A 17,008-nucleotide genomic window follows, 5' to 3' on the forward strand; every position below is an offset into this window, starting at 1 on the left:
ACATATCATTAACAGGTACAATGTCCGGTATAACATATCCAGTACGAGATAGTAGTACATTCCGCAAGTATACTTCTTCTAGTATCAACATGTGTTGTAGAATTATCCATTGTATATTGACATATGCATGGTATACCTAAAATAGAAAACAACCAATTCTAATTTCTAAACTTCTAAATACTTTGTAGGGCACTGTTTGGCCTAAGTAAGACCATCTTCTGATTCTCTCATCCAGATCCTGATCCCTAGTTCCTCCATCCCTACGTCTACCCCCTTCGCTTTAATCAGTCCCACAACATTTGTTTCTCTGATGTTCCCTTTTTGGGAGAATCTTGTCTCATGTGAGTTGTCACCTTAATGCGTGACGTCTTATGCTTATCCTTTTGGCCCCTCCCACTACTTCCTCCGATTTGATCAAGCTGGTGCTTTTGCTGTGGCGTAATACAGGACCCTGCAGCCACGTGGTGTGGGGGGGACCAAGCTCCAGGTGGTGCCCTCAGCACAATACTCTGGTCAGAGAGCTCCAGATTGGTTCTGTAGGAGGCCCCTCCATGTACCTTGCAGGGGACCCCCTCAAGTTTTGTTTGCCAGTGCACCAATGACACCATTTGTATCTGCCACTATCACCAGGAATTTCTCAGATGGGCCACAAATTTATGGAGCATGGCTTCTCATATCTTTAGTCTCTCTAAAAGATTTCACCCATTTGATCATCCAAGTTCCTAACGTGCACCACCAATTTGTCACTGTTTAACGCAAGGGAAGCACAGTCATATACAAGTTTTTGTTCCCATCTGGCCAACTAAGTCTTACGTTTTTCGAGTGGCAAATACTTAAAGCCCATGGGCCTCATTTATGGCATTTTGGCATAGGGCAGTGCAGCAAGGCAGCTTGCTATGCTGCCCTGCGCCATAGTGAAAGGGCAGGAATGCACTGTATTTAAGCAATACAGTGCATTCCTGTCCTTTCTGACTGCGATAGCGCTGTTTTGGCTGCTAAGCGCCAACATAGGCACCCATGCAACATGGCACAAGGGTGCCGCTGGTGCAGGCAGGATTATTTTTGTGCAGGAAGGGGCACCTTCCTGCACGAAAACAATCTTAAGCGGTATTTTCCTTTTTCTCTACACATGGAAAGAGGAAAATACGAGGAGAAATTAAGTTATTTCTCCTTGTTACGCCTCGTCTCTGGAGGCGTAGGGATTTGGCGCGTCCCCAGGTTCACATGTTCTTGTAAATCTGGGCCAGCCTCAAATTCTATGGGGGTTGCATGGGAAAACCCACTGTAACGCCTATGGAATGCTTCCCGGGGGGGAACATCCTTTACAACGCGGATGTTACCCCGCAGTGCAGTTACGACGTGTCTTTTACAATGCAAGTCGTAACCACAACTTGCGCTGGAGGGCGCTCTAGGCTAAGGAATAGTAGATTTACTATTTAAACACCTTCCCTACTGTACGTAGGCTGGTGTTGGAATAGTAAATGTAACTATTCCTAAGTCCAGCACCCCTACAGCGCAAGTCGTGGTAACGACTTGCGTTGTTAAAAGACGCGTTGTAAAGTACCGCGATGTAATACATCGCGTGGTAACAACGTACATCCCTTCCCGGGAGCAGAGTAAGGCAACACACCGATTTGCGCAAGATTTATGAGGCCACTCTAAGCCAATCAGGGTGGCTCTGAGTGGCTTCATAGATCTTTATGAGATCCCTGCGTCATGCATGTACCACTTTACGTAGTGAAATGTGATACAGGCCTCTCATAACTAATCCCCGAGTCTAAGGTTGAGCCCGGTTTACTCCTCAATTCTAGCTTTTTGTGAAAGAAATCCTGGGGCACTAATATGAATCTGCAACAGTTGCAGAGTCACAGGGGTATGGCTTGCATTGGTGTTCTGTGTGTGTAAATGTGAAAAAAATTCAAATGTTCACTTTTTGTTTAGTTTCTCGACAGCAAGAAAAAAAAGAAAAAAAAACTTTCTTTACACCCAGATTGATTTTTTGGAAAGTTCTCTCATCATTCCTGTGCTGAAAAAGCACTTGCTTGCCCTTGGCAGAGCTAAGTTTTCAAACCGTAGTTAGTTAGCAGTACTTTTATTGTTTATTAATTAAAATCATGCAATAATACAGCCAGCATCACAGTTTGATCAAAATACAGCAGATCGAATATGCAGAGAGACTTTCCCAGCACTGAATCTAAAACTCTGTTAAATGCCTCATGCGATACAATAACATAATTTAGCAAATAACGTATCAAACAGGTTAATCATAATATATCAATTAAAATAGAATGCTATCAATATGTTTTTGAAATAAAAATCGTGGCAAGCATAACCTCAGTGACACATAATAGACACAAAAAAAAGAAATTAGCCCATAGGGTTCAGGGGAAAGTCTTATGGTATGGAACACAACACTTTCCCTCTATGTTCAACGTATTGCTACTTAGGTTAAATCGCACAGGATCTATAGCTTGACAAGACCCCTTTATAATAAAAGGGGTCTTAACCATGTGTGACATTCCTCTAATAATGAGGGACAGACACATATATTGTGGGACAGTGGTCACAATGTGATCCCATAGAGAACACTTGCTATCACAGCCTTTAACCAATGGCCATGTTGATCTCAATTACATTAGTGGGAGTGATAACAAGAGGATACGGATTAACTGGCCCCTTGTCAATTTAGCTAGCGGGATTTATAAATATGTTGCTAATCTGTTCTCGCAATAACTTGAATGAGTGTAACATGGACACTTTTTCTTTCTAAAATGTTTCTGTCACTAATGAACAGCAGTGGTCTGGCCTTTTTTAGGAGCGTTTTAAAATTAGCCAAGAACATCAAGGTTTCCATAAAGATTTGTGATGTTCCCTTTTCATGTAGGCTGACCACTGTGACAGTGGACAGTTGTTTTTACACATGTATTGCCAAGTTATTGCTCTCAAAGTATTGTCCCTAGCCTGTCACATTGAAAAACAGGAAATCAAAAAAGGTAACACCTTTTCAATGCAATTCAATTCAAAAAGTCTTTATTTCGATTTTTTTCAATCATAAAAGACAGTTACAGCCTTGTACATTCTCAAAAAAAAATTACAATTTAAAATTTAAAATTACCCTTCATTGACAGCTAGTAAAATCCACAGTTCATCACTTCAACTCACGATTAACAATTATTGGCCTACCGCCAAACATAAAACCCATAGATTACAATCAATAAATAAGTTATATTAAAAAGAAGAAAAAAAACATGGATATTTAATTTATTTCATTCATAAAAATAACATCTTTTCAGTTGACTTCTGCTGGAGATTAATTTTAAGTATAATCTGGCAGGGACTACTGGACTTGGCTAAACCAATATTCATTTTATAGGCCACACAGTGTATGCAGTCCAGCCAAGGACTTCGTCTCCCAGGAAAATCAGCAAGTCCATAATTAAGATCTGGCTTTTATTTGGCAGTGATAACAGGATAGGTTTGATGGCTGGAACTTGCAAATTATTGTCGATTCATTGAATAGCAAAGATGACCAAAGCAACTTTTGTTTTCAGAGATAGTAGGGGCTAGATTTACTAATAGTTGGAGCAATGCAACACATCAAGACAACTTGCTGCGCTGTGTCAAATAGAGAGGGCAGCAATGCGCCATATTAACTTGCATGTGGCATATTCCTTCTCTTTCTCTGTGCTGGGGCACACGAGGCTGCCAAGTGCAAATTCAAGCATCCTTGCCCCATGGTGCAACAGTGCCTGCGGTGTAGGTGACTGGTATGTGCAGGGAAGGGCCCCTTTGTGCACAAAAACAATCCTCTGAGGCATTTTCTTCTTTCTCTGTGTGCTGCAAAATGCAGCACACGTAGGAAGAGGAAAAAACGAAGAGAAAACACATATTTCTCCTTGTTACATCTCACATGGGAAGGTGTAGCATATTAACACACTCCCAGGTTGACATGTGTTATTAGATCTGGGAATGCACGAAAATCCATGGGTGGATTTGTGGGAACACTCATGGTCCATCCATGGAACGCCTTCCCAGCGCCGAGTAATGCAAGATGGCAATTTGCGCTGCCTTGTGTTACTCTAAATTTACTATACCTCGCAGAACTGTGGAAGGCGGCTCTGCATGGCATAGTAAATCTGACCTAAGTGCTTGTGTTACTTTGTGCGATGCAACGGCGACGCAGGCCCTTAGTAAATCTGGCCCTGATGTGTGTTGGCTGGCTCGTGCTCCTCTATCCGTAGACTCAGATAAAATATATTCAAGGTTTCTTTTCACAGCCACTTCCCTTTATGTCGCTGTGTGACCATACATACTTTGCTACTAAATACCCGAATTGACAACTTTCTCACATTAATCGCAAGTTCATAGACTCAGTTCTAGACATTTGGGGCAACCAGGGATCTCTGCAGGCCGACCACTGTAGTATCAAGTACAGGGTTTTCCAACCTTTTCATTGATAAGAGTTATTTATGTTCAGTGGGTATCATCCCAAGCTCCTGTTACTACTGCTGTAATAATGAGCATATAACACAAGATGACATAAGTGGCCAGCTCATGCAGACTGTCAGCAGTGATCATCTCAGTGCCTCAGTGCAGGACAGAATTGGTCCCAGTAGAACAATTCTTGAGAACACACAAAATGAGAAATCATTAGGCATGAATACACTAATACACTATGGATATATAGAACAATGTTATTTAATCACATTGAACATCTGCAAATGCTTGTAAATCAGCAAATGACTCAGCACAAATTACTCAAAAGACTGTACCAAACAAGTGCCCCACGTTAGGGGGAGAAAAGGAAAGGGAAAAAGTATTGTGCATCAAGTGAGGGTTGAAAAAGTGTAAAGGGAACGTAGTGACATTCTATTCATCTCATAATTCTTTACAGTGAAACACTGCTTTTTTAAGCCACACAGTTAAATAATAAACAAAACATAGCCATGATTTGTAGCAATATATCACTGTGAAAAAGCACTGGCATGTGAATAAAGACACAGTTGACGTTTCGACCCCCAAGAAACAAAGTAGGTTGTTTGAGTCTTTACGACGGGTCTTCCTCAGGACTGAAAATAGGGCACCATGAGCAACCCAGAACTGGATGGTATAAGTGTAGTTGTTGGGCCCGTAGGCTCCAAACCACGGAGAGCGGATTGATGGCACTTTGGGCATTCAATGCGGTAATTGTTCCTGTGAAACACCCATTACACTAGGGGATAGTGAAACAAAATCTTGGGTCTGAAAGGACTGAAACATTCCAATTACGCTGTTGCCAAATCTAATTTGGTCGAACTGGGACACAGATTCTGTGGAGTTCTGAAAGTCTTTGAAATGCATCCATCTCGTGTCGGGGCCAGACACAAGACGGATTTTTAACATTTCCGTTTGTATGTATCTATATTTCTTTTTTGACCATTTTATTGGTATTTATCTAGATTTTTTTGTGTTTTGCTAATATATGAAGTCTTGAAATTGTATATTTCCACATTTATTTAACTGATAAAACATTCACTCATATTTTGTTGCCTGTTGCATTTTAGCAAATTAGGAAAGCCAAATGTAGCAAAACACTACAGGTAAATATCAGCATTATAATACAAATATGTGTTAACATACGCCTACATTTAGGGAAATCTCAACCTGGTTTCAACTTCCCATGCTGTCTATCTACTCAGCTGGTGTCCTGGAAATTACGAAACACAGCATAGAGAGTCGCCAAAAAGAAGCATAATTTTCCATATTTTTTTGCTTTTAAAAATACATACAGACAGGAAACACATTGTTTTCTGTCTGTATTTATCAGTAAATATGGTAAACTGGGAGCCTTAATTATAATTTTTCTGGGGAGCGGAAATATTATTCCAGAGCCTGGGAAATAGGACAAGAAGTCTCTAGCCTATTTGGGTTGTGGGGTACTGAGTTTTAGGAGGGGTCTTTGTAGCAGATGGTAATATTGTAGATGGAGCATTTTTAAAAAAAATAAAATTACATTTTGAAAAGCTCCTACCTTCAGTTGGAATACAAATTTAGATTTTAAAAAAAAAATCATTAGTGAACCAAATAAAATATTAAATAACTTGTGTACTTGTTTGATGTCTTTTTCCTGCATTTTGTGTATTGTTATCAGGTTCAAATCGTAGAATTTGCTTAGGCAAGTGTGCCGGATTCCAGTAATGTTTAGTTCTACAAAAACGTCAAGAGTCCCTTGATCTGAGTTGAGATTTTCAAGCAACAATGGAACACGCCATGCACTTCCAAAAAAATCCGCTTGAGAGCACTGTTCAACTAAAAAAGGAATACTACACAAACGGCTGTGGGATAATTCTTGCAGCAGATATTTGTAGAGCATCGATGGGGTTAAACAGGAACGGGGAAGTAGGAGCCCGTTCAAGTAAGGACACAGACAGACCTTCCGGATCCGGCTTGCTAGGCAGGAGATACCTGGGCTGGCCCTGTCACTCCAAGGAATGAGAGCAGCAGCGCAACGACTCATGAAGGTGTTTGTGAGCAGACGGATCCCCCAGGAGGGGCAGCAGCTCCTGGCTCAGTCTAGCGTGTAAGCAAGCCGGGTACTGCACGTGTCGTGGGGGCGGGGGCGGCTATTTTGTCCAAATATGCACCTGCGTATTTGTTTATTTGTTGCATTATTTCTTACTGGTAAAAATAAATTGCACAGAACGCAGGATCCAGTTGTTTTTTTTGTTTGGAAAAGGTCTGTGTTATCAACTCTGTACCGTCAGATTTTCTTAATCCATATTTTAATAACTTCTCCTTTGAATGTATGATTCGCCACAGACCCGCCATGCGTTTCTCTGTGTATTGTTGGTAAATACTAAAAAATCGAAAAGCAATATCACTTGTACGACAAGGAAGTAGGTGGAGGGGGGTGGGGGGTCACAAGCTTCCCAGTGTATTTTACGGTAGCATATCCAATTCTGGCCTCTTTTCCTTTGCATTCTGGTACTTGTAGTTCCGCCCCCTTTATATTACTGCACTCTTTATTATGCAGGATCGTATGTAATGGAACACAGCGCACGAAACTCCATCCCACTCGCAGCGGCAACTTGACAACTTGTAAAATTGAGCAAATTAAAGGGAACATTAAACAGCCAACTAATTTAGCAACATTTCGATAACGTCTTTGGAATTGGGAATATACACTGCATAGATCTCCGTTTCCCCGGGTCCATTCATGAGTTGTTCATTGTTCGAATGTTAAGCGCTCTGATACCCCCTTGGGTCAAGTTCGCGCTATATAAAACTTTATAAATAAATAAATAAATACATTTATTTTTTTGCATTATGCGCCTTGTAACCCCGATTTTATAATGAGAACAAACATTTGCAATGCAATAGGTCTCGCGTTAGGAAAGTTTGAGCTATTGGTCTTGTAAATGACAATTCTTTTATTTATGTGTTGGTTTTGAAAATAGCTAAATTAATAGCTTTGTTATTTACAATGCCAATAGTTATAACTTTAGCAAATGTGACACCTATAACCTGGGGTTGCGCTGAGTGATGCTGTGGTGGTGCTGAGTGGTGCTGTGGTGGTGCTGAGTGATGCTGTGGAAATGCTTAGTAGTGCTGTGGTGGTGCTGAGTGGTTCTGTGATGGTGCTGAGGGGTGCTGTGGTGGTACTGAGTGATGCTGTGGTGGTGCTGTGGTGGTGCTGTGGTGGTGCTGAGTGGTGGTGCTGAGTGGTGCTGTGGTGGTGCTGAGTGGTGCTGTGGTGGTGCTGAGTGGTGCTGTGGTGGTGCTGAGTGGTGCTGTGGTGGTGCTGAGTGGTGCTGTGGTGGTGCTGAGTGATGTGGTGGTGCTGAGTGATAATGTGGTGGTGCTGAGTGATGCTGGGGTACCGCTGAGTGGTGCTGTGGTGGTGCTGTGTGATGCTGGGGTGGCGCTGAGTGATGCTGTGGTAGTGCTGAGTGATGCTGTGGTGGTGCTGTGGTAGTGCTGAGTGGTGCTGTGGTGGTGCTGAGTGGTGCTGTGGTGGTGCTGAGTGGTGCTGTGGTGGTGCTGAGTGGTGCTGTGGTGGCGCTGAGTGATGCTGGGGTGGCGCTGAGTGGTGCTGTGGTGGTGCTGAGTGATGTTGGGGTGGCGCTGAGTGATGCTGTGGTGGCGCTGAGGGGTGCTGTGGTGGTGCTGAGTGATGTTGGGGTGGTGCTGAGTGGTGCTGTGGTGGCGCTGAGTGGTGCTGTGGTAGTGTGGTGGTGGTGTGGTGGTGCTGAGTGATAATGTGGTGATGCTGAGTGGTGCTGTGGTGGTGCTGAGTGGTGCTGAGTGGTGCTGTGGTGGTGCTGAGTGATGTTGGGGTGGTGCTGAGAGGTGCTGTGTTGGTGCTGAGTGATAATGTGGTGGTGCTGTGGTGGTGCTGAGTGGTGCTGTGGTGGTGCTGAGTGATGTGGTGGTGCTGAGTGATAATGTGGTGGTGCTGAGTGATAATGTGGTGGTGCTGAGTGATGCTGGGGTAGCGCTGAGTGGTGCTGTGGTGGTGCTGTGTGATGCTGGGGTGGCGCTGAGTGGTGCTGTGGTGGTGCTGAGTGGTGGTGCTGAGTGGTGCTGTGGTGGTGCTGAGTGGTGCTGTGGTGGTGCTGAGTGATGCTGGGGTGGCGCTGAGTGATGCTGGGGTGGTGCTGAGTGGTGCTGTGGTGGCGCTGTGTGGTGGTGCTGAGTGGTGATGTGGTGGTGCTGAGTGATAATGTGGTGGTGCTGAGTGATAATGTGGTGGTGCTGAGTGAAATGGAGTGTAAATATGTGTATTGGTATGTTGTCTTGTGCCATGGAATTTAATTATGCGGTGAGCTGTTGAATTGTGTGATGTTGAATTTTGAGGTGTGGATTGGATGCATTTGTTGTGTAAGTGTGTTGATTTGAATGATGTGGTTTGTTGTTGAATTATGTGGTGCAGAATGGAAATGTGTGGAGCTGAAATGTGTGGCGTGGAACTGTGTAGTATTTTGAGTTAAATTATGCTGATGGGAATTATATGGCATGGCGTAGAGTGTATTTTTATGGATGGTTGCTATGTGGCATAGTAGTTGTATGTGGGATGTATTTATCTGGTATTTAGTAGAGTGTAATTAGGCGGCAAACATGAATGAGCACGTATGTGCAAAGGCTATATTGAATGTATTTTATTATCTGTTATGAATAACAGTAAAAACAGCTGCAGGAGGACTGTCAATATTATATGTGTTTGCAGAGCCTGTTTTAGCCTTAGTAAGTTGTTGGATGCAAAGTTACCTGACAGAAACCGCCACATTTCCCAAAAATAAAAAAAGATCCTAGAGATGCTGTCAGCCAGAGTACTTAAATGAAGGGTTTCAGGTGATATTACAATTTGAATGCAGCACTTTAAACCATCCCCTGCCCATGTCTTTGAAAAGAAATAACTTTTTAAACATAATTTAGGTGGCGAATGCAGATTTAATGAATAAATCTTCAGCAGCATTTCAAATGTTTAAAAATGCAAACTAGGTTTCTTGAAATAGGATTAGAACCCAGACATACAAAGTGCACAGTAATCTAAATACAAAGTGTTGATCTGCTAGTGTGCTGGGTTTATGACACGGCCCTGGTAACGTTTCATGTGAAGTTTAATGGCCCACTGAAGGAGGGTGGAGTAGCAGAGGCAGCAATCAATCTCGGCAGGGAGCTCATTTATGGAAAGAAGCAACCTAACACAGTAAAGAAGCACCGCTCGGCAGGTGCTCATGTGAAAAAATAGCTGTTGTGTGTGAAAAGTGTGGCACAGCAGAAAGAATACAGAGGAGCAGGACAGCATGTCAGGTCCGTTACGTGGGGAAAGTGCATGGAGCAGAGATGCACACTGGCGAGACAGCGATAAAAGCACAGATGAGGAGGAATGAGCAGCAGAAGGGAGGCAGCTGAAACAGCCCTGCCGCTCCGCATCGGGGTTGAACTAATGCCAATTAAGTCATTTCCCCCTCATTCTAGTACAAAAATGAGAAACATTGAGCAATAAATCTTACAGGCTATAAATAAATGAATAGTTCATTAAACACAAAACATGTACAACAAAAAGCACCCGTAAATGTGGCCTGAAAATAAAGTGCCCGTTGTGTTTAAAAATCGGAATGTAGCTAAAAGAAAGCACTGCTTTGATAATTTGCACAAGCACAGTGGAACACAATAATGGGTGCAGACTGCAAATAAACAGCGTGCTGGGTGGTGAAATTTTGAAGAGTGCTTCACGTTTGCAATTTACCTTGAGGCAAATGAATACGAACCGCTGCAGTGGTGTGGCCAAGGTGCCCTCGGTTAGCCTCGGTCGGGGGCATACACGGGTGCACCATTAAAGACCCCGGCAGTGAGGATCGGCAGCATGCCGCTGACGTGCTCCCTGGAGTTAAAGTGCAGCAGCAGTAACCTGAAAAGTGTGAGGAAGAGCGGCTACTTGCGCAGGCACACAAGAGGTTTTTCGTGCAGCTGGGGCCCGGAGCAACGCCTGAGGAGCCGGTCCAAGTACTAGGAGATTGAAAAGAAGTGGCACAGCAGGCCGCCCATGCACAGCATTTCGCTCGACTCCTGTAAGTAAAAACATTATCAAATAATAAAGTGCTATGAAGCCCTTCGACCGGCCGTGCCCGGAAAGTAAAGACATTGGCAAATAATAAAGTGCTGTGGAGCGCTGCGACCGGCCGGCCGTGAAGCTGGTGGAGGAGGCGATGCTGGGCTTGGGTAATGCAGGGATAAGGGGCAGCAGAAGTTACAGGAGCCTGGACTGCCACCGACCGCCACCCTTTGAATGCACGCTACCTCCCTGTCTCATCGGTATGTGTTGCCTCTCACACCAACATGCCCCTCTTTCAGCCAATCCCCAAGTCTCATCAGCATGTACCCTCCAATCTGCACGACCTTTCTCCCCTCATCTCCATACTTCGATTTTCACAGCTTCAAGTCATCAGGGATGGGAGGTAACACGGGCCCCTGCAGCGCAGGGCCCCTAGACGTGGTTTAACGGTTAGAACGGCCGACCCTAAATCTCGGAAAGTAACACATCATCGAAGATTAAAGTGCTGTGAAGCCCCGCGACCAGCCGTGCTCAGAAAGTAAAAACATTATTTCTATAAAGTGCCGTGAGGCGCTACAACCGGCCGTGCTCGGACATTAAAAACATTATTAAATAATAAAGTGCTGTGAAGCCCCGCGACCGGCTGTGCTCAGAAAGTAAAAACATTGGCAAATAATAAAGTGCTGTGAAGTGCTGAGACCTTCCGGCCGTGAAGCTGGCGGAGGAGGTGAGGCTGGGCTTGGGTAATGCAGCAGAGGTTACAGGAGCCTGGACTGCCCCCGACTGCCACCCCTCGAATGCACGCTACCACCCTGTCTCATCGGTATGTCCTGCCTCTCACACCAACATGCCCCTCTTTCTTTCGCCAACCCCCACGTCTCATCAGCATGTACCCTTCAATCTGCACGACCTTTATCCCTTTCTCTCCAAACTCGGAAAGTAAACACATTATGAAAGAATAAAGTGCTGTGAAGACCTGGGAAACATTGCGCACAAAACACGCAGATCGCAAAGCCTGCAAAAGCAACAAGCCATTTAAATCCCACCGACTCTGCCTCAATGCCTCGAAGCTCAGGCAACATTGCTCTGCTTCAGTTCCCATTGTGCATTCACTCCCTGTGTAACGCTTGGAGCAATGGAAGGAATATGAGGGGGCTGCAGACATGGAGATGTAATATGCCTCGAGGCAGCAAACAAAAAATGAGGCCTGACACGCAAATCGGATTTCCGGCTGGGAGAAAGGAGAGGCGTGACACGCACGAAGGAAGGAAGGGGCGGAGAAACAACGGAGCGGACTGCCGAGTCTGGACACAGGGAGGAACAGGACGAGAGGAGTATAACAGACCCGGCGTCGGGGCACATTGACGGTGCCCGCCCCCCCAGTGATGGAAGCCCTGCGTGTGCCCGGTGAGTGGGGTTGGGAGGGTGTGTGTGTGCTCGTTTGTGTGTGATTGTAAGCCCTGCATTTGTGTGTGATTGTAAGCCCTGCGTGTGGGGGTGGGTGCAGGGGGTGGGGGCGGGGGTGAGTGTGTGCGCGTGGGAATGTGTGTGCGCATGCGTGACTTTGCCTGTGTGTGATTGAGAGAGCATGTCAATGGGAGGCAGGGGATGTGCAAGGCGCCGTGCGCGCCCTCGAGGAGGAATCTGAGACCGCAGAGGCGCGTGCCCGAACGCTGTCTCAGATTCCCCCGAAACCGCTGACAATAGGTCCTTCGCTGACGCTCGACCTAAAAACGGGACTACAAGTCACAGAATGAAAATAAAAAAGCACCTGAACTGGATAGCTACTCGCACGTAGAACTGCAAGACTGACGAGCTCAAGCAAAGCCATTATGTGTGATTGAACAATTTTATTAACTCATCACAGGGGCAACAAGATGACCACATGTCGCAGCGAATCCACTTTTAATTTTGTTGTTGTGTTTTCCATGTACAAATAATTGTCGGGTTTTTGTTGTTAGGAAAGAGGACTACAAGTCACAGAATGTACTGACATTGTTTGGGAGACATTATATTATGAAGGGTGTCAAGTACCAACATGTAGCAAACAACCATGCTGGGCCCCACTTCCTGAGTGCAGTACTGCTGCACGTGCTGTATTCCTTCTGTGCATCAAGGAAGATATGAGTGCAGTTTCTCCCCTCTATGAATCTGATGCTCAGTGGGAATCGCAGACGCTGTGTATATGCCCAGTTTCTGTAACTCATCAATTTTTCTGGGCTGTGCCACATGTTTTAATCCAGCACACCATGCAAAAAGCCAATTTGGAAGAATTCATAGAAATCCTGCTTCACATTCATGTGGTAGATTTTTCTTTGCGACTGTCTATCGAATTGGAGATGGAGGCATGAAAGGGATCACAACTCTCCTGTGTTCTGGATGTGCCAGCATAGAAGCCCCAATTCTGTACACTGGACAAAAAAATAAGTCCCAGTGGGAAGGAAATCTGGGGAAGGCGTGCAAGAGTCCATGGTAGCGCTGTCTTCCTCTGATGGTCACAAACCACTGATCCAGATCCTTGCAAAAAACTTTTTGCACAGCTGTCCTTTTATTCCTTGCCTGGCCCCTTAGATTGAATCTGGGTCTCTTTGTAAATATGTGTAAAAATAGCAAATTCATTCGAGAGGGTTCAGCAACATGCATTAGACAGGGAATAGGGAAACAGGGTTTGGGATAGGGCAAACCAATATTAAAAGAAACAGGAGGAGAAAACCCTCCTGTTCATTGTGTCCACTATTCTTTACTATCAACAAAGGGAGACAGGCATCTAACAAAAATGAGTCACAGTATAACATTTGAACAAGACCTTGTAGATTAAGGGACTTCAGGTATAGCGGGAAGTTAAGGAAAGAAACCAGTTGGACCTTTTCACCTCTCTCTTAAATCTTAGGTAACTAGAGATGGCGTAGGGAGGGGTCTAATCGTAAGGTGGAGGACTGAACTTACTTTCCAGACCCCTGCCTTGCCATTGAAATTCGGGGAGATTTCATAAACTGCTGCCAATGTGTCCTTCTTGGGCCCTCGAGAAACTTAGACTCGTGTAGACTTTTAAAATGTCACCATACGTTGTGCTCCAGCCACAAGCGGCTCCTACATTTATTTAGGCCTCTCAAGGTTTCAATTTCACACTATTCCAGTGGTTTTCCTAAACCTAGGACAGAAGGCTGGGGCTGCCACATTAAGTGACTTCATCAGTTCTTTACTCATTTGACTTTGCTTGGTGTAAGATTTTTGATCTTCTGAGGATTAGGGATGCACTTTTTCTCTGTATTTAATCTGCATGTTGAGTGCTGTGTGCACAGTAACGGGGTTGTTCCATCAGAAAGCAAGTTAACTTTGTCTTTAGTGTTTCAGATTGAATTAGAATGAGTTGTGAAATTGACCGACATTCTCTTATCTGGTGGTGGGCCTGAGCTCTGCTCCTTTAACCTCGTTTCTACTTGTAACTCCGCATGAACTCTTTTTCTTCTGTGTTTGAGTTTCTCCCAGCTTACCAATGACTCATAAGGTTTGTGTCCTCGAGGAAAGCAACAGTTGGGTTGTGCTGTAGGGACGATTAAGTCGCCTGTTTTGTTTGCTTTTTATACACCAGCAATTTAAATCTTCATTTTGATCACAGGACAGGAGTCTATAATTGATTAGTCAAATAGTGCTCCTACCTGATCGTTTCAATCAATCAATCATAGGCATTTATAGAGCGCTCTACTTACCCGGAGGGTCTCAAGGCGCTAGGGGGGGGGGGTGCTGCTGCTACCCGAACAGCCAGGTCTTGAGCTTCTTCCTGAAGGCGAGGTGGTCTTGGGTCAGGCGCAGGTCGGGAGGGAGGGAGTTCCAGGTCTTGGCGGCCAGGTAGGAGAAGGACCTTCCTCCTGTTGTCGCTCTTCGGATGCGGGGGACGGCGGCGCGGGCGTGACTGGCTGATCGGAGGTGTCGTTTGGGAGCGTAGAAGTTGATGCGGTTGTTGAGGTAGCTCGGGCCTTGGTCGTGGAGAGCTTTGTGTGCGTGGGTAAGGAGACAGAAGGTGATTCTCTTGTTGACCGGGAGCCAGTGCAGGTCTCTTAGGTGTCCGAAAATGTGGCTGTGTCGTGGGTTGTCGAGGATGAGTCTGGCTGAGGCGTTCTGGATCCGTTGGAGTCTCTTCTGGAGCTTGGCGGTGGTTCCGGCGTAGAGGGCGTTGCCGTAGTCCAGTCGGCTGGTGACGAGTGCCTGGGTGACAGTCTTCCTGGTCTCGATGGGGATCCACCGGAAGATCTTCCGTAGCATGCGCAGGATGTTGAAGCACGACGAGGAGACGGCGTTGACTTGTCTGGTCATGGAGAGGGAGGAGTCCAGGATGAAGCCCAGGTTGCGTGCGTGGTCTGTCGGTTTGGGTGCGGTGCCCAGGGCGGGGGGCCACCAGGAGTCGTCCCAGGCGGAGGGCGAGGATCCCAGGATGAGGACTTCCGTCTTGTCCGAGTTCAGCTTCAGGCGGCTGGTCGACATCGTTTGAGGCAAGGAGCTACGTGATAGCTGTGCTCCCTTGTAGTGAAGGTTGTTCACCTGCTGGTTCACCCTTTTAACATCTACTGACTCACAGCAGGAGCAAGCAAGTGCCCGTGACCACTTCTGCTCCACCCCTCCGGCGCAAGGCCACTCACTGACCCAGGGCTGTCTTAACAGCATTATAGGACGCCGGGCAAAGCAGTGTACTGGGCCCTGCCTACACAACCACTCACAGGAGCCAGTGGGCCGAAGGTACTCCACCATTGTGAAGGAGCCGTTCCTGGTTAAATTCTGGTCTGTGCGTAGATTAGCATGCGGCCCCTATGCTCATGGGGCACCCGGGCAACGGCCCACAGTGCCCATGTATTAAGCCAGCACTGAACCGACCAAGTAATCACCAGCTCGAAGTCTGATACCAAAGTAAAAAATCCAAGCAGACAATGCTGCATCTCTCTTTCTAAATTACTGATCAGTTTTCCACGCACCAGCTTCCGTTGCAATGTACACCAGCTTCCTTGCTAATACACACCAAAACGGAATGTACATTTTGCAACAGAAAAACTTGAGCACACCATTCCATAACTTCTCCCATTGACTACGGTTCCACTTCATTGGAATACTTATGAAAAGTCTGCCACCCTTCAACTCCTTTTTTGTCTTTTCTTGTAATTTTTGCATGTTTTCAGGGCTGCATCGCAGTAGGTCTGCAAATTTCATTGCTTGCCGTTACAATTTTGCATGCTCGTGCCCAGTACTTGTACACACGTTCCTTTTACATTTTCACTTTCTGAAAGCTCAGTGCTCAGCTGACCAATGTTATGTTATGGGAATTTGTATAGCGCGCGGCTGCCCCAGCCAAGGGGCGTCCCGGCGCTGCGAGCTGACCAGAGTGCAGAATGAAGGTGCACAAAGAAAACAGATTATTGGAAAAGATGGGTTTTGATGGCCTTTCTAAAGGCTAAGAGATCATGCATCCCCCGTATGGTTACAGGCAGGCTGTTCCATAGCTTGGCAGCAAGGAGGCTGAAAGATCGTCCACCAACTCTGGCAAGTCTAGTGTGGGGAATGATCGCTAGATGTTGTCCCTCTGAGCGGAGAGATCTGCTAGGTGTGTACTCAGACAAGAGGGGACTCAGCAGTGGGGGAGAGGCGGTTTTGAGGATCTTGAAGGCTAAACATAGAGCCTTGAACTGGATCCTTTTTCCCACCGGGAGCCAATGCAGTTTTCTTAAGGTTCCTGAGACTGAAGAGTGGCGAGGGAGGCCGACCAAAGCCCTGGCAGCCGCGTTCTGGACTCTCTGCAGTCTGGTGGTTTCGGCCAGGTTCGCTCCCAAAAGGAGAGAACTGGCATAGTCCAGTCTAGAAAGGATCGTCGCCTGGACGATGAGGTGGCGGGTGCGGCAGTCAAAGAACTTCAGGATGGGCCTGATGTTGCGTAAAATGCCGAAGCACGTGGCGGCCACTTTCTTGGTGTGGATGGTGTATTTTAGAGCCGAATCGACCCAGACACCTAGATTTTTGACACAGTCTTTTGGCTTGGGGGGTGGGCCCAGAATGTCAGGCCACCAATTATCTCCCCAGGATGCAGTATTTTTTCCCAAGAGGAGAATCTCGGTTTTACCGGCGTTTAATTGGAGAAAATTCGCCGTCATCCAGTTGGTGATGTCAATGAGTGTCTGTTTAAAGTGATGGGCTTCCAGACCACTGTTGTTATTCAAAGCCACCACCAACTGGGTATCATCTGCATATGATACCAAAGCCATTCCATTCCTTCTGGCCACCTCCGCTAACGGGCGGACATAGACATTGAACAGGGTAGGGCTAAGGGACGAGCCCTGCGGCACTCCCTGTCCAATGCTATGCTCCTTCGAGATGTAAGGGGGGGTGGAGACTTTGAAAGACCTGTTAGACAGGAAGTCTCTGAACCACCCCAGGGCTGCCCCTGTGACTCCAATTTCCTCCAGTCTCATCAAGAGGACCTCATGTGAC

General features: G+C 46.0%; 1 protein-coding gene across 1 annotated transcript in view; it reads left to right on the forward strand.

Moving 5' to 3' along the window:
• The first annotated feature begins 6,348 nt into the window (after nt 1–6,348).
• The window catches only part of LOC147671309 (glyoxylate reductase/hydroxypyruvate reductase-like), a 130,685-nt gene continuing 120,025 nt past the window's right edge, over nt 6,349–17,008 (forward strand). Inside the window, exon 1 of the mRNA XM_086948085.1 lies at nt 6,349–6,559. Coding sequence (XP_086804211.1) covers nt 6,471–6,559 — 89 coding nt within the window. The 5' untranslated portion in view covers nt 6,349–6,470. The remainder of the gene's footprint in view (nt 6,560–17,008) is intronic.

The sequence above is a fragment of the Lissotriton vulgaris genome, unplaced genomic scaffold (genome assembly GCF_964263255.1).
Source record: "Lissotriton vulgaris unplaced genomic scaffold, aLisVul1.2 SCAFFOLD_2606, whole genome shotgun sequence".
NCBI lineage: Eukaryota > Metazoa > Chordata > Amphibia > Caudata > Salamandridae > Lissotriton > Lissotriton vulgaris.